This window comes from Lissotriton helveticus, chromosome 12, assembly GCF_964261635.1.
Source record: "Lissotriton helveticus chromosome 12, aLisHel1.1, whole genome shotgun sequence".
NCBI classification, from domain to species: domain Eukaryota; kingdom Metazoa; phylum Chordata; class Amphibia; order Caudata; family Salamandridae; genus Lissotriton; species Lissotriton helveticus.
Window position 1 is genome coordinate 223306621 of NC_136073.1, and position 25607 is coordinate 223332227.

At 45.0% G+C, this 25607-nt stretch overlaps 1 protein-coding gene across 2 annotated transcripts in view; it reads left to right on the forward strand.

Annotated features, from left to right (window-relative positions):
* BANP (BTG3 associated nuclear protein) overlaps nucleotides 1-25607 on the forward strand; it is a 1144281-nt gene that overhangs the window by 561392 nt on the left and 557282 nt on the right. For both annotated transcript variants that reach the window (XM_078669175.1, XM_078669176.1), the window contains one exon: nucleotides 24015-24182. In XM_078669175.1, coding sequence (XP_078525301.1) covers nucleotides 24015-24182 — 168 coding nt within the window. The remainder of the gene's footprint in view (nucleotides 1-24014; nucleotides 24183-25607) is intronic.

Consider the following 25607-nt stretch of genomic DNA (forward strand, 5'->3'; position numbering starts at 1 on the left):
AGCCTATGTCCTTCTGCTGCTACTGCCCTTTCCAACGCTGTATTGGGTGTTGTGATTGGTGCTGTGGTTCCTGAGATTGCCCGCCTCAAAGGTTTGGGCTCTCTCTTTATTATATTAGTATAGATATATTTCCCCAAAGTGGGGGTCGACCCCTTACCTACATTGTTTTGATATTTTTGGGGGCTATGAGAGGAAGAGTGGTTTTGGTGTCCTTACACCTCGCACCTCTCCTTCCCTTTGCGGCCAAAGTCACTGAGAGACTCGTAAACTCTCGGCTGACCGCCTTCGACGAAGATAACTCCATCCTAGACGCCTCCCAGTCTGGATTCCGCAGCAACCACAGCATCGGGACCGCCCTCCTAGCCGCCACTGATGACATCCTCATGCTACTGGACCAGGAACCCACGGTGGCCCTCATCCTGCTAGACCTCTTCGCTGCCTTCGACACCGTTTCACATCGCACACTCACAGCCAGACTTCACGACGCAGGGATACAAGGAGCCGCCCTCGGCTGGATCCAAGCCTTCCTCTCCGGCTGAACCCAGAGGATCAGACTCCCTCCCTTCCGCTCCGAACCCACCAATATCAACTGCGGAGTACCGCAGGGATCTTCTCTCAGCCCCACGCTCTTCAATATCTACATGGCCCACCTCGCCACCATCTTCAGACAGCATGGGCTCGGCATCGGATCCTACGCCGACAACACACAGCTCATCCTCTTACTCGCGAAGAATCCCGAAGTCACCAGACTCTGCTTCTAGGAAGGAATGATGGATGTGGCAGCCTGGATGAATACAGCTGTCTCAACTCAGAGAAGACTGAGGTCCTCATCCTCGGACCTTTCACCACCGCCTGTGACAACACCTGGAGGCCGTCCGCCCTCGGGAGGCCACCCACCTGCACTGACCACGCCCGGAACCTTGGCATCATCCTCGACTCCTCCCTCTCCATGAACCGCCATATCAACGCCGTCGCCTCCACCAGTTTCAACACCAACGCGGCCTCCACTGGCTCCTTGTCGAGAAGAGAGTCACTTTCAAACTCCACACCCACGCCTACAAAGCCCTCAACAACATCAGACCCAAATACCTCAACGAGAGAGTTTCCTTCCATGCACCCAAGAGAAACCTCCGCTCCGCGACCTCGCCCTGGCAGAGGTCCCCCGCATCTGCAGAAACAAAACCGGAGGAAGAGCCTTCTCCTACATCGCAGCCAAGGCATGGAATTATCTCCTTGTGAACATCAGACGCTCCCCAACCCTGCACACGTTCAGGAAGGATCTCAAGACCTGGCTCTGTGACTGATCCGGTGCCGTCTCTTCCCCTCCCTCCCCGGCGCCTTGAGACTCTTAACGGGTGAGTAGTGCGCTATACAAACCCTTGATTGATTGATGGAACAATAGTCTAAATATTATGTTACTGTACAGATTTGTGTTGTTTTTTTATTCCATGCTGTTTTATCATGTGTAGCAGTAATATACCAAGATAATTCAACCACAGCAGGTTCACAGGTTGTTCTATCCAAATACTGAGATTAAAATCTCAAAACATAGTCCTTGTCCAAAGGGCCGAGTGCCTGTCCTGTGAGTGATTGTAGCACGGAATATGGGAATCATTAAATGGTGATTTGTCAATTTAGGATGTCTGTGGTAAGAATAAACCTGAAATTTGCCTTTTCTTTGTAATAAAAAATGTCAGTGGGTGACTTGTTATAAATGACTTGATTTCCACTCATATGGCCGGGATAACATTTATAATACATGGGAGCCGACAACCCCTGTATAATATCCTGTATCTAATTTCCTTATTATAAGCGACTTATGACATCTCTAGTAACATGTCGTAAAGAAGTGGTGTAGCAACTTATCTGTAATAACTTACTACTGTTGAGTTCTGACATTACAATGCCTGCTGCCAGAGCCAGCAACGGAAGGGAAAGACAGGCCACAAAGCATAATTAAAGCGACACTTGTATGTGGCTTTTCCTGCTTCTGCTCTGTTTTTCAGGGGAACAGTGATAAGCAACATGTTTAAAGCAAGATATTTATGACAGCATGTTTATATTTCCATGCTTTACCTAATTGTAGGATAGACAGAACCTCTCTGCGTGTTTCTACACCTTCTCAGCTACAGCGTTTCTGCAACAACTATCTAACTGCTGTTTCATTTTGCCATAGAGAGTCTGATTTTAGTTTCCTATTTACAAACATCCTATTTCTTTTATATGTAAGAGCAGCATAGCAAGGAGTTAAGTGGTTTATGGGATAAGATTTAGGTGTGACTGTGTATTATAAGGAATAAAGTACCCCGCTATATATTATGTCATGTTATGTTATGGGTGGTTTTATATTGCGCTCAATTACTCTGGAGTATCCTGGCACGGACAGAGAGTTGTGAGGAGGCAAACACTACAGATAGAGGAGAAAGAATTACAGCAACATTTTGAAAAGATGGGTCTTGAGTGCTTTTTAGGTTTCGACCTGGCGAAAAGAGCACGAAGTGCTCCTCCCAAGCCGAAAACTTTTGTAAACAGTATGGATGTTCGGCACCGCCTCTGTTTGCCATTGGCTAGCTCCATAAATGGACGCTAGCCATTGGCAAACAGAGGCGTCCATCAAATCCCGAGGCGACTGGTGGGCGTTCCGGCAATGTTTTTCCCTCTCCGCCCTTTTCGCATCGTCATTGGGCGGTGGGCTTAGTTTCGTTTTTTTTTTTTTGCTGTTTGTTTTCCTCATTTCATACCGACCACGGCCGCCGGAAGAAGTCCAGGTGAGTGCGTTCCTTCCCCCCCCCTCCCGCTGTCTGTTCGCTTTCCCGCCCCCCCCTCCCGCTGTCCGTGCCTGTGGTGTGATTGCACCGCAATACGAGGTGCTTGTTTTTAGATAGTGAACAAAAGGTCACCGTTTGAGTGAGGAATTACATTACTGAGTCGCTTACAGTAAAATATCGGCCTGTGCTGTTTCTAAGCAACTTTTCATCATCGTCTTGGCAAGCGAGAAAGAAATGGCATCCATATCTGAAAGTACCATGAATGACCCCCACGACCCCCTCCTCACCCGGCAAAGGCCGCTCGTGACAGGGTTAAGCGTTCCTTTCCACAGTCTTGTATCTAGTCCAGGCGGCTCCGGGCTCGTTGCTTTAGGCAGAGTGTTATCATGTTTATTCTGCCCATTTGTGCCAATGCTGATACGGCAAAATCCCGCGGTATGCGGCTGCGACAGGCAGGCCTGGCACGTCGACACCTTCATGAGGCACGAAGGGAGGGGAATACAACTACGCGTCGCTGCCGAACCAGGCACTGAGCATATTAATCATCGTGAAGTAATGTGGACTGATTCCACAGGAAACCATCCGGAAGAACTGTCGAGACATAATAAATGCGGGACCCAAAGATTATTTCGATACGTGACAACAAGACTATAATGCTTATTATTGGTGTAGTGTGTGCCACGGTTAAAGCCAATGTTATTAATAATAACCTATGAGGCTACCCAGGCGGCCCACAGGATGTGAAACTGTGCTAACTCCTTCTAACTACCCTACCCGGCACCACTAGACTGAGTGCAGGGTAGAATGAGGGTGCGCCAGCCTCGGGCATAACAATGGGCTGTGTTGCTCCGGTTGGAAAAGATACGAATTCGCACGTCCTGGTTACTCTTGCATCATTACTCTGTGTGACATGAATTGAGAGATAAGCTAGGAACAGTCAGTTATGAAGAAAATAATCAAAAGCTTTGGGGAATAACAGTAAAGACGAGTTAAAACATGCACACAAACATGCACAAGCATTCCTCCATGAAACATTCAAACTCAACAGTGATGAGAGACCGCTCCAAGGACAGGCATCCAAATACACCGATGCATATTAATCACAATCTCACAGATCCTGCATAACAAGTAATACATATACACATCTTTACACATAATGGGGTGCTCACATGTCGCTGCCCTGTGGGTAGGGCAACAGTGAAAAGCAGAGTGGCAGCTGCTCCGTCTTACATGCTAAAGTCCCCACGCAGCCTCCTTTACAAAGGGAGACCGGGATCTCCTGCAGGTGGTGCAGTGAGTGAATTCACCTACCTGCAGGGGGATGTCTAAGAGGTGTCCATGAATGAGAACCCCCCCCCCCTTCAAAGGGCACCTGCAGGTGGTACTCAGAGAGATGTGCCTCACAGTGTGCCCCCTGATGACCTCTTTGCCTCTGCGCCTACGTCCATCCATAATATGGTGTGGGTGAATAGGGAACGCTTTTCTCTCTTTTGCCTGTGGCCAAGCCCCTTTGCAAATAAGGGAATTCTCCCTTAAGATCAAAATGTGTGCTGGTGCGATCTGTAACCCCTTCTGTAATACCAAAGGGCCTCCAGGGAGCAGAAAGGAGGAGTCCATGCTCGTTGTGGTTGAGGGGACTTTAATTATTATGATCCCAGATACACACACATTGGTGGATTTGCACTGATTTCTAAGGAGTATTGCTTGAAATATGGTGAATTCCAAAATTGCACTAGGGAGTGCAGAGTGACTAGGGAGTGCAGAGTGACTAGGGAGTGCAGAGTGACTAGGGAGTGCAGAGTACTAGGGAGTGCAGAGTGCTAGGGAGCGACTAAGGAGTGCTAGGAAAAGACTAGAGAGTGCTAGGGAGTGCACAATGCTAAGAGGTGCGGAGTGACTAGGGAAGCTAGGGAGTGCACAGTGCTAGGGAGTGTAGAGTAACTAGGGAGTGCTATGGGGTTCTAGAGACTGCAGAGATTAAGCTAATAACAATGTAAGTGACAATGCCATTTATTTATCTGTTTTCAAAACCAACACATAAATAAAAAATTTGTCATTAACAATGCCAATAGCTCAAACTTTTCCAAAGGCGAAACCATTGCATTGAAAATGCTTGTTTAAAGAGGTTAAAGTTCTGATTAGCTCTAAGAGCCAGAGGTAGAGAATTCCAAGCAACTTCTGCTTTCACAGCAATAGAATGTCCACCAAGGCGGGATCGTTTGAAGCGTGGAACAGCAAGCCGGTATTGAGTGGCAGATCGAAGGGGACGGGTAGGGAGATATAGAGAAAAACGTTTCCTCAGGTAAAGTGGGCCCTGATCATAAATAGCTCTGTGGGCAAAAGTAAGTGTCTTAAATGTAATCCGTTGAGAGACTGGAAGCCAATGCAGGCTGCGCAGATGGTGACGGATGCTAGTCTTCCTTGAGATGTTAAAAAGGAGTCTGGCAGCCGCATTTTTATTATCTGCAGGCGGTTAGTCAGGTATGCCGGGATGCCGATGAACAAGGCATTAGCGTAGTCAAGGCGAGAGAGAATGAGATCTCTCGTCACTGTTTCTTTCGCTGCTTTGGGAAGAAGAGGAAAAAATTTGCAGAGAGCTTTGAGAGTACCAAAGCAACCGCTTATTAAGACACTTCTGGCGTTCCATGGCCTATTAACGGAACTCAGCTTTTGGCCTCGTTCCTCTGTATGTTCTAGCAACTCGTTGATGACTTCCAATAAACTTATAATGTTCAGGAGGAGTACTTTATATGATATAGGATAACCAAAGTGTAGCATGCTATATATTAGCATTATTAATTGTTGGAAGGAGTCATGACTCAAGGGAGAGCCACCTTAAATGGGTCTTTTTTCTCCCTCAACAATGAGAATAAATAGCATAGTGCCCTTATTGAATCAGCATATGTGGATTGCAGAACTGCTTCTCATATGTGCAAGTTATAAACGAAGGCATTTAATTGGACCTCCCGCGAAAAAGGAAGCAGAAAGGGGCCAATCCAGCCTGTAAAGTTAAAATATTTTATTGGTGTGCTTTTAGTGTCAGTGCATGAGGTTAATAATATCAAATTATTTCATACTGCTATCATTCACACTAGCATTGTCTGATCCTAAATTGGGCAGATAAACTACCCTTCGATTGATTTTTTTCCAATCACCTAAGTACCGAATTAAACTCTTACAACAGAAGGACGTGTTAACTAGCGTTTCGTTTTCTGTGTCGACTAGAAGACTTACAGAAGGGTCTTTTATTTCTCTATTATGGCTACTTTACACCGAACTGGAACTTTTCCTGTTTAAAGTATTATATATTTCATTGCTCATCATAATCTTCACATATTTTAGCAGTCCAGGTGCTCCTGTGCTTTGTAGAACATTATAGATGGCATAAATCGAGATTTTGCCCAGGAAATATACAGTCATGGTTCTCATGGCCGATCGTGGCAACCAGAAAAACCGGCTTTATTTTGCTGCCTTTCCCTCAGATCAGGCGTTTCCACCTTGGCAATGAGAGAGCACGGTATTCTGGGAAGTGATTGCCTGTTGGTATTTTTGACATCCTCGCTATTTGCAGTGTTGGAAATAGTGCTAGGCCAACTCGAGTCTGCCTCTTACGCCAAGAGCAACAGGCATGGCTTTTTCATGAATGCACGCATTTTGTGCCCTCTACCCTTAAGTTGGTATTTTTGTTTTTTTGGTAGAAACAACTGTGATGCATCCTGTTGAATAACAAGTCTGGAATGAGCCAGAAACCAACAAACCTATTTCTGTCTTTTGAGCATGTGTTCAGCTGTTCTAAAGCGGCCAGGGCGTAGATTGGCAAGAAAAAGAATCTCAAGACGTTTTTTTAACTCACATTTTTGTTAGCATTCCCCTTTCTAAGCTCTGATACATTGCTAAGAAATTATCACCAAGAATTCATTGCAAAGAATGGTCTTTAAGAAACCTACTTTCAGAGTACGGGTAAAATATAATTGCATTCAGTAAGGGAAAAGGAGTGGAATGTGTTCTGCATTCTTGGAATATAGCATGTTGTAATTATGAAAAATTAACTTGAGTATTTAGACAGAGTTGGATGCCTAGAACAGGAGAATTCCCTAAAACTTTTATATCAAGACTTGGGTTGTATGCATAGAGTGTATGGTGGAAGAATACTTTTTGCGGAAAAGAGAACTGCGTCCTCAAACACGGGGGTGAAATTGAGTGTTACCTCAGAAACTGTACTGTGTGCGCAGTGGATGCTTTTTCTTGCCCGCTATCCCATATCTTTAGTTAAGATTTACTGCTTTGTCATCGATTGGCACCTTCTACTAATACCAAGAGTTCCCAATGTTCTGCTGTGATGTATTTTCAGGAAGAATACCTAATGCCTGCTGTTTAGTCCAACTGATCATTTTATATTCTTTCGGCAGCTCCCACAGACTGCTCTTGAGATATAGCCATGCCTGCTCTTCCATGGTTGCTGGGAGTTTAAAGGAGGAGAAGCGAGTAGCATCCACTCACCTTATGGTCCTTCACAATATCATAGCTGTCAGGAACTCTGTGGTTAGGGCAACAGCTGTTTAGTTCCTTTGAGGTTCTGAAAGCTGGCATGCAAATACACTGACACAGAAGGTGTTCTGGTGAGACTCTTGGTAAATAATATGTTAGCCCTGCAAAGCCATTAATGCTACAAAGCATTTTCCTTTCCGGAATATGGGGCAATTACCTGACTGAGCCTCTGATCATGATGGCATGTAGGGTTTTTGATAGACACAGTATTAGGCCGATCAGTTTGGAGAATATTGCGAAAAAATTACCAAGCCTGCAAAAGAGGCTGGATGGATTATGACCGAATTCTACCATTATTTGAGCCAAACCGGAGCCATTCTTCGGTGGTGCTCAAGATACTGTTCGTCCAATTATGACAGATATTGCTTTGTTGCTGAAAGAAGTTAGGTGAGGATTCTCCCAATAAGGTACTTCTTCTTCTAGATGATTATCTCCTTGAGAACTATGAGGCAAAGAGAGGCTTCTTATTCAGAACTGTGGAGCTCTAGGTTTACAGAACCTCTGCGGACTTTCCTGCCACTTGTTAAACAAACGCAAGCAAGGGGCAGCAGGAAGAAAGCTGCCAGTCCGGGGGTTTGGCCAACAACAGCTAATTTCGAACCTTGTCTAGAGTTCTTGCTTATTGCCAGAAATGCTACTACACCTTTTGGGTCACAAAATTAAAGATGCTGTTCTTTCAAATGGAAAGCCCCACAATATCTCAATGCAGCTTTCTTGGACAAGCTGCGGGGTTGTGCTGTACGCTGTCTCTCTAGATCTTCCATAGAAAAATTCCATCAATGGATATAGGTAGACTACCCATATGATACAAATGCTGCACATTCCATATTGCAAAGATAAGGAGAATCAGTTGTAAAATCCGCCCACAACTCTGCTAATAGCTATTTTGCAAGTTTGCCGTCCGCTCCCTACGTGTTAGTTGAGGCTGACAGAATAGATGTCTGCATTGGCTGTTTCGGATTATTGGTTACCAGATGCACGGAGAAGTTGGTAACCAGCAATAGGAGACAGTAACCATTCAGGGTTGGACACCTTATGAGCGATAACCGAGCATTGATGTAAGTATTTGTGAGGAACAATTTGGAGCCCTGCTCCCTTTTCCTTCCAAAATGGAAGCATTGGTAAAGTTAAACATTGTGACTCCTAATGCCCCTTGCAAATTTGACTGCCAGTTCTGTACATTGCCAATGGGCATTCTACGTTCACAAAGCCAGGTAGGTTATGTAGTACTGGCTTTGCGAATTCTGTTGAATTCAAAGGTCTGTTGCATACTAGGGCTCTGAATAGCCACAGTTGTTTAGTATTTTAATTACAGAGCAGGCCTACCTTATAAAGTTTGGTCTGGCCTTTGAGTTTATTGTGCTCAAAAGAGATATTTAAGTATCTTCTTTGCTGGAAATTCCTCATTTGTTTTCCAAAGGAAGAATCCACTCTAGCACATGAAATGTGTCTGCAATATTGTTTGACAGTCATACAAAATGTGCTTATCAGGTTACCATCAGTTAAAGTAATTAATCTCCATGTTTTACTGGGTGTTAGTTTATAGTGAAAAATAAGCTAACAAGCTCAGCATCAACATCCAAAGTGTAATCTGTTTGAACCACTTTTGGCACGAACCACTGTTAAACGTACAGTAACTTTTTACAAGGACTTTGCACAACATTTTTTAATATATTCAGACACATAGGTCACCAGGTACTTGGTTTTAGAAGATAATTTGCCTGAGGATTTTAGGAAACATTTTCTCGTTACTTTCATTTAGTGATTGTTAATTTTAGTTATTTCCAGAATAATTTGGATCCCCAAATGTATTTTGATGCTAAACATTATTCTCATATTCCTCATTATCTGTGCCAGCATAGAACGTATTATTTGTGTGCTCCTTTTAGTGCCCGTCTTGAGAAGGTGTATTTTTTCTTGGCTGATGCTTAGATTTCTGATTGATACTTTTAACCTCAGATTCCTCACCTTTAAAATATTCATCAGACTAGATCTGGAGGAATTCACATCGGTGCTCCCACTGCCGCTAGGTGGCATTCTCCGATTCTGTGTAGCCCTCATTCCGCTCTAGAAACGACGGAGCAGAGCCGCATATATGTGCCATTCCTGCATTACAACATCAGTTCCTTTCTGTCCACGCCTTTCAATGCGGATCTGCAACTCTGCTCCCTTTTCGTTGGTTGATGAATTCCTTCCAAAACGTTTTTCAGTGGGGATATGGCATCAGAGGAAATGATATTGCCACTGAAGACTACAGGTTTCAACTCTGCAGTAATTGTTGTAAACAGATGTCGGTGACAGACCCACACCCTAGTAGCACCTTGACTAAACACCCTGTGTTGGGCCCCACTTTTTCCGAGCAACAGCCTGACAAGTTATAATGAGCATGCAAGACAGTGTTTAAAATATCGATTTGGTTTTAAGAGCTTGGCTGACAAAATTAGGACTATGAAGAGACTGAGACAATAACTGCGTTTAGTCAGAGTGCTACCATTTCCTTTGTCCTGAGGAAGACCGTGTGGGATTTTGTGTGTGGGGTCGAAACGTCTATATTTGTAGAGTGATAGATTGTTGGACTACTTAAATCTGAATATGACTATTATCAGACTTATATGACTGCCTATTTCGATTACTGTATTTAAATGAAAGAATCTTTATAAAGTTGAGATTGAAATAATCCATTTTGTGCATGTTTTGAAATATTTTGAACCATACAGAGGCCAGAGATACTTATCTCAAAGTGATTCCTACTGGAACATTATTTTTGGGATGAGTGTATTACCCGAATTCCTTGGAGTATTGGGTGCCCATTTCTATGGTTGATCTACTCCAGAGACCTGGCATGTAGGCACTGGTAGGCCATGCCACCACTGCAGCAATTACAATAGTCCTTTTGTGGCCAGGGACTGGGATCAAGCAGACACTGTGCTGGTCACCAAGGGCACAACTAAACTCACACCCCTGCTGCATTAGCCTCCCAGCTGCATTAGTTTGCCCTTAGTGGTGCACAGCCACTCTTTGGGATACAGGATCAGACATTTACTTTCAGGGTGGCAGGCCATCACATCTGACTTATGGGCTCTCCAGATTGTCCAGCAGGGCTATGCTCTTCCCTTCCTTTCCGACCCACCTCAGCTTCCTCCTACATCAGACCAATTTTCAGAAGAGCACCTATCCATCTTGCTGCAAGAGGTGCAGACTCTATTGCTGCCGCGGTCGGTAGTGGGAGTAGCTGCCGGGCGGTGACGTGGGGAGGGGCAGGGTTGGAGGTAGTAAGCTATGCATTACGGAGGATTACAGGTAAGTAAACATAAATAAATAAAACGAATTTCGTTGCGTGCACTACATCGCATTTGGGGATGCAGTGTGCGCAACGAAATTCAGTACTAATTGGTAGTTCTTCATTATCGTTTGCACTTTGATCACTTTAGATATGACATGGGACATCTTTTGGCCTTTATTTGACATGGAAGTATAGTATTTTTTCTTTCCTTTCTCTTCTCTTTGAACACTCATTTCATGGGTGGTGCTATGGTGCTTCACTATTTGGGGATTAGTTTTGTGAACCTGCATGCTGTGTATGATAAATAGGTTAGATATGTGTGCTAATATACATACATGTGTATGGATTTATTTAGCATTGTTCCATTGCCCTTGTTCTGAGGAGGCCAAGAAGAATTCAAAGGCTGAAACGCGTCTACGTCGACAACTTTTGGAGGAGTCTTTATATAAAAATATAAGTGTGATTAATAACTATTTGTGGCACAATAGAGCCAAAGGAAAAGAGGTGCCTTTGCCTATGTGCATATCTTGACTACCTCGGAATGGATCACCCAGAATAAGTGTGTGAACACTAGTTATATAAACATTTTTAGGTCTCGCCTGTCGATGCGCATGCGCATCGAGCTTGCGAGACTATGGGGGCTTATCCACTCTTTATCCAACTTGCAAGGAATCGTGGCGATTCCTTGCAGTGCCCGTGACTTTTAAGCTCAATGCGCATGTGCATTGAGCTTAAAAGCGCGTGCACAGCCGCCCGCATTCCTCCGACACCTTTGAAGTGAAGCTTAGCTTCACTTCAAAGGCCCGGCTTCTTCACACCCACATGCCGCTCTGCCCCGCTCCGCCCCCTCCCCTGAGTCATCCTGCCTGCCCAGACTTCTCCTCCCCCCTACTTACATCCCGCTTTCACTTGTTAACTTTACCGCTGTCCGGGTGGTTCCATGTTATTTCTTTAACTACCTGCTCGTGACTGCCCGTCCTCGTGCTGGCACTGTGCTTTCCTCTGTGAACTTTAGGACTTCTCCATATAACTGTGGCATTCCAGAAATTCGTCATTGGAACGCAACGTGCAACGCATTGACCCGACGTTGCTCTTTGATTGCGCACCTAGAAACCTTGACGCGCAAACCAGCTTCATTCTCCTTGGCTGACACACCCAGCAGCCTTTACAGACGGACAACAGCGTGTACAACAGCTTTGTGCCAATACTAACGTGCACACCAGCTTTGTGTCCATTTTATGTACACAGCAGCTCCATGCTCTATCGCTCACGCGCACAGCGACGCTGTGTGCACTTTAATGCTCATTCGCTGGCACGCACAGCACATTTGTGCAAGTATTTGCATGTCTACCCTGCAATCCTTTCGCTGATACGCACAGCTTGATTTTAAAATTGTGTGTATAAGTTACAGTTCACTCGCTGATGCACACAGCAACTCCGCGACGCTGACGCGCACAGTTGGATTTTAAATTGCGTGCCTACTTTACAGTTTACTCACTGATGCGCACAGCAGCTCCATGCTTTCTTGCAGACTCGCACAGCAGTGCCCAGTGCAGACTTTTACGTTCTTTCGCTGACACGCAGAGCACTTTTGTACAAGTATTTGGTCGTCTACCCTGCAATCTTTTCGCTGATACGCACATCTTGATTTTAAAACTGCGTGTCTAGTTTACAGTTCACTCGCTGATGCGCACAGCAACTCTGCTGACGCGTTTAGCTGGATTTTAAATTGCGTGCCTACAGTACAATCGCACAACACTTTAGTACAAGTATTGCGTGTCTACTCTGCAATCTTTTCGCTGATGCGCACAGCAACTCTGAGTGCAGTCTCTTTCAATCGCTGACACACACAGCACGTTCCCATCTAATTGTGTGTATACAGTACAACATATTATATCCTATGTCTTCATTAACAATATAGTGTATCTGTACTGAATATATATCCAGCATTTCAGACTGCATTTCAGAGCTTTTAGAAATGTTTATGGCTTTTTTTTTTTGAAATTCTTTAGCATTGGCTACAGGAAACAAAAATGCTAAAGATTTACAAAAAAACCCCATAAACAATTCTAAAAGCACTAACTCTAATGCTGCGAGACCTATTGCATTTTCAATGCTTGTTGGGTATTGGCAACGTAGAGTTGAGTACATAATTGTTTGTTGTATGTACTTTATATGTATTTTTGTATGTCCTTGTGTTTATGATTGTTACTAGGTTTTTGTTCAAAGATCGGCCTCATTGTGTATGTGTGTCTTAAAGTAATTTGGTCAATATTGTTGTGTAGGACTATAGACTGATGATAGGGTAATTGAATGTTCCCTATGATAAAATAAAATTATATATTAATTCATCTGCGCCTATCTCTTTTTGCATATGATAGTGTTCCATATCCAGGTATAGGAGGGTGATTTGGGTATACCCCTTGTGTATGTACATTTTGTGACATGGTGAGCAAGATTTGCCCACCCTCGCAAGGGAGTCCTGGAGTAACGTTGCCCAGATGGTCCACGATGGATAAGATGCAGTTGGATACATTTTTCAGCTTGGTTAGACATCACAGACTGTTTTGCTGTGCTATAGGCTTTAGTGTGGTTATTCGGTGTCCTGCATGGACAAATGCAAAAGGCTGTTTGGGGTGGGCGCAGGCACCCATTATGGGTATAACATTTGATGGCTCCAAGCATTTGAGAACAAGGCTTTCTCAGCGTTGGAGTGAGCTGTGGTGTGGCATGCACCTGGTGATTCTTGCTGTCTTTGGCTTGCTAATTTCGCCAACAATATTGTAAGTTCCCAGGCTATCCTGGGGGTCTTGCTTGCCACTAAAAACAATCGTCCTAGCTGGTGCAGTAGCCTGCCTAGCCTTTCATAGCGCAAAAGGACATTGTAGATGGGAGGCTGTGGCCTCCAGCAAGGTCAGACTTTCAACTCTTTGTAGCATCCTGTGGCCATTACCAAGCATCCTGTTACCACTACCAAGCTACTCTGATTCCCTGTCTGATGATCCGATGTGGCTGGTGGGCAGCACAATACGTTTTTGTTTGCCATTCAATAACCTCAGGCCAATCGGTCCTGCAGGTTTCAAACATGGTTAGGCCCTACTTTTCCTATTTACTTCACTTCTTGCGTCTTCATTTTTTGTTCAGGCTTCGAAAGCTTATTCCGCTACCTCTGCCAAACAGGCTTATTTGTTGCTAGTCACAGGGGCAATAGAGAGAATGCCCGAGTCAGAGGAGATATGAGGTTCTACTCCTGCTACGTCTTTGCCATCAAAGTCAGTGGGTCAGATTTATTTTTGATCTTCAGTTCCTGAGTGCCTCTCTGCGAAAAGACAAAAGACAAATTCGATATGCTGACCCTGGCCCAAGTTGTATCTGCCCTGGGCCCAAGGGATTAGATGCTGTCCCCAGACCTGTTGAAAGTGTTCTTTCATATACACATTCTTTTGTCCCACTAGTGTTTACTCCACTTCCCTGTGGGGTCAGAACACTTCCATTTTACCATCCTCTCTTTTGGCCCCTCCGGTACTTGAGAAGGTTATGGTGGTGGTTGTGCCATTCTGTGCAGGACAAGTATACACATATTCTTGTACCTCGAAGACTCGCTGCTGAATGCAGGCTTGTTGAAGTCAGTCACGGACCACCTACTCATGACTATTTCCCTGTTGCCATCCCTGGGATTCTGTACTCAACTAGCCAAAATCCCACCTTTGGCTAGTGCAGGCTATTCCCTTTATATGGGCTATCCTGGATGCAGTGGCATTTAAAGCCTTTCCAGCCCTCCAGCGAGTCTATGACAATAAGGATATGATCTGGATTATTTGTGCACATTCCTATTTTCTAGCCCGGACGTTTCTGAGGTTTCTGAGGTTTCTTAGTCTACTTGGCTCATGCATCCTTATGGTGCCTCATGCCCGTAAGCATACATGGGCTGTGCCATGGAACCTCTCGCTTAAGTGGGCTTTGCAGTAGTGATACCTCCTATACAGCATCTGCATTGCAGACAAGACAACTCCAGGACCTTCAGTGGGAGTTGACAGTGGCCAACATGACTTGTAGCTGGCTGTTTTCCTTACTCTATCCGGAGCAGATGGTGATAACAAATTTTCAGTCTCTACGACTCCCCTGGGTAAACCTTCCCCTTGGTGATTTGGAATCAGAGGTATCCATTGGAGCCGAGGCTCTGTGTCACCTGGAGTTACACGTCAGATTGCTGGTGCTGAAGGCCTTCATACCATCTATCAGCAGAAAGCGTGTACAGACCCTGAAGGAGAAAACTGCTGTCATGTTATATTGCGATAAGCAGGTTCCTTGTGGGGTCTCTTATGCTGTGCTAGAAAGAGCTGAAACGTGGAGGTCGCTCAGCCTTAAATGGACTTCACTGTCAGTCAACCACCTGGTATTCGGACAAAGGTAGCAGGAATCATTTAGTCCGCCATGAATGGTGCCTGCACCTAGAGGTAGCTCAAGCCTTCTTCTCTATGTGGGACCATAGATTTTTCTGCCAGCAGCAAGAATGCTCAGTGTCTCAATTTTTACACCCTGGAATTTCTACCTCAAGGCTTCTTCTGAGACTCGGTTTGCTCTCTGTGGGACTCCGGTCACTTTTGTGTTTCTGCTGTATCACTGCTTCCCTGGGTTTTGAAGAAGGTCTGAAGGGACTAGGCTCTGGTTATCCCGATAGCACTGGACTGGGCTGAAGGGTCTGGTATTCTGAACTGCTGAGTGTTTCATGGAGTCCAATGTCCTCTGCTCTGTCTTCCTCTTCAGGAAGGCTTTCTGTCCCAGCAACAGGTAAGTGTTCTTCATCTGAACTGCCACGCTCTACACCTCCCTGAGTAGAGATTGAGTGGAACCAGATAAGTGGTTTTAACTTATCTGACAAAGTTGTGTATGTCATCTTGGCTGCCCATCATTCGTCACAAAGTTAATCTATTCTGGAAGCTTTCAAACTTTGTGTCCTGGTGCAAGAACCGTTTGGTCGATCCATTACAGGCAAAGCTTTCTGGCCTGCTTCTGTTTGTTCTGTCATTGGCCCAGCAAGGTCTTGCCCTTGGCACTACTAGAGGTTATTTTTTTCCCCTCTCTGTTTTTTTTGCATTTACCTGGTCAGCCTCCCTTATCAAAGTCGCCTGTTGTGATGCCCTTTCAGAAAGATCTTTCATATGTATTTCTTTGTTCACCTTTTGTTATGCCATAGCCGGATCTTTAATTTGCTGTTTGTTTTTTATGTGCATGTCTTATAGGCCTACGCACACGTGTTAAACTACAGGCACTATGGGTGCAGCTGCCATGTGCCTCCTTTTGTTTGAACAAACTGGTGCTTCGGACTTGGGCGTGCTTTCTGTCGATGGTGGTTTTTCTGCTTTTGTCGTGCAGTCCATCATGGTCCCTACTGTCTCCTCTCTGCCTCGCCTCTAAGGAGTGTCCGGCAGTGAATTAAAGGTGTTTGAGTTGGATCCAACACCACCAGCTTGGGTATTGGACATGCTGACATTTAATTGCACCTGCTGCGGCTTCTGGACAGAGATTTGGGCACCGGCACTTACTCTTTCAGAAATTAAGCACTGGCTCTTGGGCTGCTGTTCCTCCATAAATTTAGTGTTAAAATGATTGCCATACATATACCTTTATAAATGATTGTTCTAATGTTAATGTTAACATACTCATTCAACTTTAACCCAAATACATTTAATCCCTTTTACACATCTACTTTAACTACTATTTCAATGCACAGATATTCTACTCACTTAACCCTTTTGAAATATAGTACTGAATTTTGCCAAACCTATTGCACTCTTAAGAGCTCAGCAGCACTCTTAAGGGCTCAGCAGCGTAGATCTTTCGTTGCTCCCCTACATGCCAATCGGCATAGCGGGAAGTAAGTATTGTACTTTAATACCGTTGTTAATTTCATTTTGTAATGAGAAAGGTGTGTTTTTGCTTTGAATTGCCCTGCCTAAATCAATAACTGGGCAGTTCTACCACCCCTCAGTTGCCTGTTTGCACAGCACTTTAGAATCTGTTAGCATCAGGATATTTCCAGGTAGGTACGCCGCATTGCATGGACTGTGAAACTTTTTTGTTCGTGTGTGGAACTGATATGAACCTTTATGGAAACATTTTGATTTAGTTTTCCACCATCAGGACCTCGTTGCAGACATCTCAAGCTATGTTTTCAGGCCTGCTTTATCATATGTTACAATGAGACGACAGAAAAATATATCCTACTCTGTGTGATGTAAAAAGTGAGAAGCACCACTCCTGGACGTTCTGATCTAAATTTTAGACATTGTGCAAGAAGGACAAAATATTAACATCATATTTCATACATTTTCAGATGCCAACAGCATGCCAGAAGTACCTTTATTAAACGTTTGTCTATAGATGGTCTTCTTGGATCCTGTTCAGACATGTAAATATAATCGTATTATTGTTTGTAGACCCAATTGATTCATCAGAGTAATATAAAACACCTCTTGTTATGCTGGGCATAGAATCCGAGACAGCTTTTAACCACATCCACAGACTTTTTCCTGGAAAAATATGCACAAGCCCACTTGAGCGAACCATGTCTCTATTTTATCGTCCAGTACCGTGCTTTTAATTAGTCAGGTGTTGTCCAGGGAACTCAGGACAAACTGACGCAGGAAGGCAGGCATGTTTGTGGCCAGTTCTTTGAGTTGTAACTCAAATTGTCGACTGAAATTGTTGGCAAGAAAAGTAAGTGAGGACCTTTCCTGGAATTGCTCTGCATGTTTGCTTGCCTGTATGTGAAAATTATCATCATCCTCTATTTAAAGTGTGACAGTAGAAAAAATGAGGAAAAACATGCTTTAATTAAAAGGCTCTCAACATCCGCTTTAACATCTTTAAAATTATTAACAAGTGTTCCACAAGAATGGTATGGAATTAAAGATATTGGAATGCAGGAAAATCATTAATCATTTTAGGTCTCAATGCACCCAAACTACACAAATCCCTGAAAACTACTCTTTGTGGAGTAGTATTTAAAACTTACATATTTATACATGCTCCTGGGGTATGGCCATCATCCAGCCATCTATGACCTGGTCTTTACTTTCGATCTGACTCCAGGTCTAACTCATCTTCCTGCAGTCAGACTTGGGGCCTCAGTGCCAGATGTTTCTTGGCCTTCCTCCTTTACTTTTCCCTTGAGGGACAGGGCTTGCCTGATGGTGTTTGATGCGGGGTTGCGGAGGGTGTGACCTATCCAGCCCCACCTTCTTTTCATGGTTTCTTCATGAAGAGGGAGTTGGGAAGTCTGCTGCCTTTGGTCATTGTTGCTGATGGTGTTTGGCCATCAGATTTGGTGTATTTTCCTCAGACAGGTGTTTATGAAGGTCAGGACTTTGTTGATGTTGGTCACTGTTGTCCTTTGAGTATGTGCTCCATACAGAAGGAGCGATTTTACGTTGGTGTTAAAAATCCTGATCTTGGTTTGCAGTGTTAGGTCCTTAAAGCGCCACATCTTCTTTAGCTGAATGAAGGCAGTGCTTACTTTGCTGATTCTTGCATTCACATTAGTGTTTCTGCCGCCCTGCTTGTCTATGACACTGCTATGTAGGTGAAGGCCTCAACCTCTTCCAATGCGTTGCCTGCAAGAATGATTGTAATTGTGCTGACCGTGTTAGCCTTTAGGATCTTGTTTTTCCCCTGTGAATGATGAGGCCAAGTTGTGCTGATGTGGCTGCCACATTGATGTTCTTCTCTTGCATCTGCAGATGGGTATGGGAGAGTAGGGCTAGGTCATTTGCAAAGTCCAGGTTTTCGATCTGCATCCAAGGTGACATCTGGATCCCATTTCTTCTACTTGCTGTGGATGTCTTCTTGATCCAGTCTATGGCCTGTATGAAGACAAAAGTAGAGAGCTACAACCCTGGTGGACTGGGGTCCTTCCTTGGCAGGCCTCTTTAAGTTGTTCTCCATTGACTATCTTGCAGTTCATTCTCTCGTAAGAGTTCCTGATGATTCTTACGAGTTTATCTGGCACACTGTAGTGGAGGAGAAGTTTACAAAGTGTCTTTATGTCCATGCCGTCTCATAGTCAATGAAGTTGGCATGAAGGGGAGAGTTCCATTCCATCGACTGCTCAATGATGATGTGCAGTGTTGCAATCTGGTCTGTTTTGGACCTATTTTTGTGAGAGCCAGCTTACTGGTCTCACAACTGAGTGCCAACTTATTCCTTTGTTCTGTTAAGGATGACTCTGTTGACCACTTTGCCTTAGACTGATAGATTTACTCAGGTCACCTTTCTTGGGGATCTTGATGAGATGTCCCTCCTTCCAGCCTGATGGCACCTTTTCCTCTTCCTAGATCCTTCCAAACAGCATGTTTACAGATGTTTCAATCTCTGCCTTCAGTTCATCTGCAAGAATATCGGTTACTGCTGCCTTCCCATTTCTTAGATGTTTGATGGCTTGCCGTATTTCTTCCTTGATTGGTCTGCTGCAGTCGATTGGCAAGTCCTTGTCAGCTGGCTGGATGTCTGGTGGAGACTGCGTCACAGGCTGGTTTAGCAGTTCTCCAAAGTGCTCCACTTATCTTCATTGTTGACCTTCGTTACCCATGAATGTCTCTTCAGCCTTGTTTTTAACAGGTCTTTCTGGCTTGCTGTATCTGGAGTTTCCTTGTTATGTTGTAGAGTTCTTTCAAGTTTCTATGGCTTACTGCTTCTGTGGCAAGACCATCGATGAATCTTCGCTTGTCTGGTTTTAAGCTTCTCTTTACTTCCTGGCTGGTTTTGGTGTATTTGCCTTGAGCTTTAGCTTTTTCTCCTCTTGTTCGGCTGGTGTTGATCATAGGTTTTTCTTTCCTTTTTTCTCTTGGATTTTGCAGAAAGTCTTGGTGGAGATCCATTCTTTATGCTGGTGTTTCTTGGGACCTAGTACCACCTGGCAGGTGGATGTCACAGTTTCTTTGATCTTCTCCCATTGACTTTCTACTGGGTCTCTATTGTCCTCTAATTCTTACAAAACTTGAAACTTGTCACCAAGGGTGACTGAGTATTTACTCCAATTCTGTGCATCTTTGAGGAGAGTCGTGTTATATAGCTGGCGTTGGATTGTCGATTCCATCCATTCTTGAGCTTTTGCCTGGCAACGATAAGTTGATGGTCTGACTCCACTTCCAATCCTCGCATCACTCTCAGATCCTGCAATGACCTTGGCAATGCAGACATGGTCGATCTGATTCTCTGTTTAATGGTCTGGTGACACCCATGTTGTCTTGTGTATTCTTTTGTGTGGGAATACACTACTGTCTATCACCAGAACGATCAGGGCACAGAGATCTGCAAGCCTTTCACCCTTACATTTATGTCACCAAGGCCAAGGTTGCCCATGACTTCTTCGTACCCAATGTTGTTGCTTCCAATTTTGACATTGAGGTCCCCCATCAGTATGGTGATTATTGTTGTGAAATTGTGCCAAGATAACGAAGATATGGGATAACACAGTGGTTCTTATCCTGTGGTTTGTAAACCCCTGGGGATATGCGATGTCTATTCAGGGGGTCCGTTGCAATTTATACAATTAAATAATATTAGCAGATTAATAAAGTATATACACAGAAAAACAGCAAAATTAAAATTTAAAATGTATTCTATATGTGAAAACTTACCTTCAAAGTATATTGCGAAGAGTTCTGTTCACGGTGGAGTAGCTAGCAAGGACCAGGCTAAGTGCTGGCGGCAGTCATTGCTGTAGCACGCAGAGCTGGTCAGATGTCACGGATGGGCATTACTGTAGATTTGTGTTGGCAGTTGTCACAGGCTGTCGTTTCTGTAGTGCAAAGTGTGGGTCTCGTGTTGTCGGACATCACTGGAGGTTGTTCTCAACATGAAGAGGAGGTGTTACTGGGGCTTCACTGCAGGCCTGCAGTCTTGGAACAAATGGGCCATGAGCAGCCTAGACTTCAGGATTTTCACCTTTTGTTTGGGAGGAGTACACTCTTATGCCAGCCAAGGGTCCCAAATCTGGGGAGGCACCTCTTGGGTATTAAGCACTCACTCCAGCAGAGGCCATTGGGGCTCAGGAGTTACAGTTGTATGTCCATTTGCAGCTGGGTAGTTGCAGGGAGGCATTGGAAGCTTGTTGTGTCCGTGTAGCTCACCCAGGAGTTGAACCAACTAACCCTCTGAGTCACTCTGGTTAGCCTAGGAGGAAGGCAAGCTAGTCCAGTCTTTCTTCTCAGGAAGCAAGGCAGTCCTTCAAGCAGCAGGGCAGTCCTCTAGCAGCAGGGCAATCCTTCTTCTGTAACTTCCACAGGTCCAAGAGTGTTTTGAAAGGTGGATCTGGAAGTCCAATTATATACCTGGTGCCAGCCTTTGTGTGGAGGGATTCTCTCTCCAGGCCCCACATCTGGTTCTGAAAGGTTCTTCCCCTGTCAATGTACTAAACTGGTGGTGACAAAAGGCAGACCAGGTCGGGTGTTAGATTCCTTTATGTGCACAGCAGGTAAAACCCTTTGAAGTGCAAGTGGGGCTGTGTAGTGCTCCTCCCAGTCATCCTGCCAGGATGACCCATTTTGTCCACACCCAAAACGCCTTGGTGTTACTGTCTGGAAGGAATACACAAACCCCAACATCAGATCCATTTACAGTCATGTGACCCAGGATACTGGCAGAAGGCACAAATGGTTGGGATTAAAACAATGCCACCTTTCTAAAAGTGAAACCAAAGGTGGTGATGGACGGAGCGTTGACAATACAAACACTCACCCCCAGTCAACTGATCTGGGTTTAATCCATCACCGTTCTTTAGCTCACTCCGCCACCCCAGTTCAGACATGGCCATATGCAAATCAGTCTTACCCTGTGTCTCATGGGAACAGTCCAGCCCGAACTGCCAAGCCATGTCTTCCCTGGACCGGAATCAAGCTTCCCAGGACCGGTTTCTGGCATTACAGCCGTCTTCAGCCGGGCTTGCTTGACTCCAGACTGATTTGCATATGGCCATGTCTGAACTGGGGTGGCGGAGTGAGCTAAAGAATGGTGATGGATTAAACCCAGATCAGTTGACTGGGGGTGTGTGTTTGTATTGTCAACGCTCCGTCCATCACCACCTTTGGTTTTTCTTTGTTCGCCCTAAGTTGGCAGGGTATGCTCAGACGTGATTTCCTTGCTCACTTTGCCACTGGAGTCAAGCAAGCCCGGCTGAAGACGGCTGTAATGCCAGAAACCGGTCCTGGGAAGCTTGATTCCGGTCCAGGGAAGACATGGCTTGGCAGTTCGGGCTGGACTGTTCCCATGAGGCACAGGGTCAGACTGATTTGCATATGGCCATGTCTGAACTGGGGTGGCGGAGTGAGCTAAAGAACGGTGATGGATTAAACCCAGATCAGTTGATGGGGGTGAGTGTTTGTATTGTCAACGCTCCGTCCATCATCACCTTTGGTTTTTCTTTACCTTTCTAAAAGTGGCATTTTCAGAATAGTGAGTTGCTATGCCACTGGAGTCAAGCTAACCTGGCTGATGAGGGGTGATACTCCGAAACCGGTCCCAGGATGGTTGTTTCCAGTCCAGGGAGGGACCTGGCTTTTCAGTTCGGACTGGACTATTCCCATGGGTATCAGGGTCAAGACTCATTTGCATATGGCTGGGTCAAATCAGAATGGTGTGGTGAGCAAAAAAACTATGGATTTAGGCCCAGATCTCTGTACTGGGGGTGAAAGTTTGACATTCCGTCATCAATTGTTCTTTTTGAAGTTTCTAAAAGTGGCGTTTACAGAACTGCGGCTTAAAGAGGATCTAAAATTACAATTAATGAGTTCAAACAATATATTTCTATCTACTCGCAATCCAAAGGTAGCACTTATTAAATGTAATAGGGTAACCTTGTGTTAGTCAATGGGAGAGATGTAGGAGATGTATGAGAATGTAGTAGTTTTTCATTGCCAGGCCATGTAAAACGTAAGTAAACATTTCCTACTTTTTAAATACAATGCACCCTGTCCTTTGAGCCTTTAGGTTCTACCTTAAGGGTGGCTTATAATAGTAAAAAAGAAGGCTTAGGCCTGGCAAAAGGTTTATTTTGTCAGGTTGAAATGGCAGTTTAAAAGCCCTCTTTCCTGTCCAAAGTAGTTACCCCTTTTCACATAGGTCAGGCCATCACATTGCCCACCTACTTCTCGCCCCACACCCTTCCAAAAAGGGGGAGAGACTCCACCGTCTGGACCCAAAAGGTGAGCTGTCTTTCTACCTTGACCGCACTAAAGACCTAAAGACTTCCGGGTGGACGATCAACTCTTCGTAGGTTATGTGGGCACCAAGAAAGGTACAATCTGGCTGTTTCTAGTGCTATTGATCAGTTAGCACCACTGAAATCTCTCCCCGTCATTCCCAAGCGCCCTCAGAATGCCTGGTATTCCCCCCAACTTCGAGCTCAGAAACGACTTTGTAGGAAGCATGAAAACGGTGAGGTCTTACCCAAGATGAGAAAGACAGAGGTCAGTTTTATGCTTCTCTGGCCGATTACCATGGTTAAATTAGGGCAGAACGCAAAGCCCATATAGCACTGCAATTGGATCAGGCTCAAAATGACCCCAAAGTGTTATACCGCGTTCTCCAGTCCTTTACTAACTCTATAGCCTGTGAGAACCCAGTAGCTCCTACACAAATTGTGTGATAATATCGGAACTTTCATTACACAGAAAATAGAGCTCATTTATGATAAAATAGTTTTTTCAGGAAGGCATTCCACAATCATCATTCCTCCTGATGTGCCTGCGCAGATAGCTACTCAATTACTGGGAATATTCCCCCCCCGGTTACACAGGTAGAGGTAGAGTCACTGGTTCATATTGTAAAATCAGGCTCCCCTCTGGACACCATCCTGGCTAAGATCACCACTTCCCTTGCTTGTCATCTGTCCCCTTCCATTGTGCATCTTCATAATCTCTTCCTGAAAGAGGGCCTTGTTCCTTTAGAATGGAAAGCAGCACAGGTCATGCCTATCCGCAAGACCACCAAGGCCCCGCTGACTGAGCTTTCCAATCTCCATCCTATTTCTCTCCTCCCTTTCCTGAGCAAGTTATTGGAGAAGCACATAAACATACATCTCTCCAATCATGTCGAACGGACGGGTAGCCTTGACCCTTCCCAGTCAGGTTTTCGGCCTAAACACAGCACAGAATCAGCCCTAATAGCGGTCACCGATAACATCAGGATGACCCTAGATAGGGCCCATTCCACGATTCTGGTGCTGTGTAATACTTGTTTATATTCTGATAAATTGTTCAAAGCTGTAAAATAGATAGAATGTACTTACCTATTGGCTATCTAACGTAATGTGTTAAAAGTGTTAACAGTATGTGTCTTTAAGTGCCGCCTGAGTATACTAATACGTACTATACCAAAATGTATTACAATATCATTTCATCTTATTCTTGTTGCAGGTCATCTCTTTTACAAATTCGGAATCACAGAGTCAGACTGGTACAGGATCAAACAAAGTATTGATTCAAAATGCAGAACAGCCTGGCGACGGAAACAGCGGGGGCAGAGTCTGGCAGTAAAAAGCTTCTCCAGACGGACACCATCATCCTCCTCTTACAGTGGCTCTGGTAAGTTCTAAAATAGTGGGTGTTCTATTTACTGCCCTCCTCCCCCAGAATGAACTCCATAGCTGCTTCGGACATTCTGCGCCAGTGTGGAACGTTCGAAGAAATGGGCGGGGCTGCGACGGCCAGCGGTCGTTCGCAGCACCAGCCAGGTAGTGCTCATGTCGGCCGTTGGCCGACGGGAGCACGGAACTGGTTAATAGTACCTTTGGTGGAAGGGGACTGTCCCCTGCTTGGAACACGTAAGTGATCCCCTCCCCAGAGTGCCTGACAGTCTGTATTTTGATATCCTGACTTTTTATTTTGGCCCTTGCATCACACTAATCAAAATGTGTGCAGAAACCTAGGCCTGTCCCCTGACTGTGAGAAGTCATGGACCTGTTTGTGACCCAGAGAGACGCACCACACATGCTCTCAATAGTGACAATGGACTACTGTCCCTTTTGTGACTTTAGAACATAGGGTGACGGTGGCAGTGTACCGTGGTTAAAGGAATTCTTAGTGTGACCAGACCTTTTTATCTGACTCACTCACATATAGGCTTACTGGCACACCTGTGCAAAGTTCCACTTATGTGTACCTGCCCGCACCCTTGTGATTACATCCTGACTGCATGCGAAGTGTGGTTGCATGTGTAAGTAGTATAGTACATGCATTGTGTGTGAATGAGCCAGAATATTGATGCCAGTGGGATCCGTTTTTGAAGCCCCAGGGTTGGTGGAGCTCAAGATGGTGGTTGAAAACTATGCTCACAAACTCTGGAAGTGTGTTGCTTACATTCCTCCAGCTGGGAGGAGGAGACCCATGCACTAATGTGAGGGGGCTGGCGGTAGGTCTCCTTTAGATATTCTTAGCAACATGCTGCTGATCAGTCTCCCTGAACACTGCTATTTGGTGGATGGTAAAGGTGAGAGTTGGAACTGCAAACCATTGTGAAAGTGAGTGCTCCTCTGAATACTCAGAAGACTGTTGTACAACTAAGACTTGTGCCTGCCTGACACCCAATCTCCCGGAGGTGAGGGGATATTACCGGAGTTTGGATTTCCTGCTGGAGGAGCTGTGTGCCTGTCTTGAAGTGTCAAGACGACTTCCTGCCTGCTTATAGGCAGGGCAGTTTCTACCATTAGGCAAGACTAGGCGGCTGCCTAGGGCGGCAAAAGAGGGAGGGTGGTAACAAACATGAGTTTGGGAATATCTAATGCATTAATTATTCTAGCCTGGATGACAGAGGGAGAGAGTGATGGTAGTAAAAGAGAGGAGGCGGCATTTTTCAATTCTCGCCTAGGGCGGCAAAACACCTAGAAACGGCCCTGCTCATAGGAGAAACAGTTCTGGAAAGAGTGAGGCCTGCACATCCCCACTGGCTGTGGGATGCCAGTAAGATGCCAACTACATGTGAGTGATCCTGGAGAACCCTGATAAATGTGG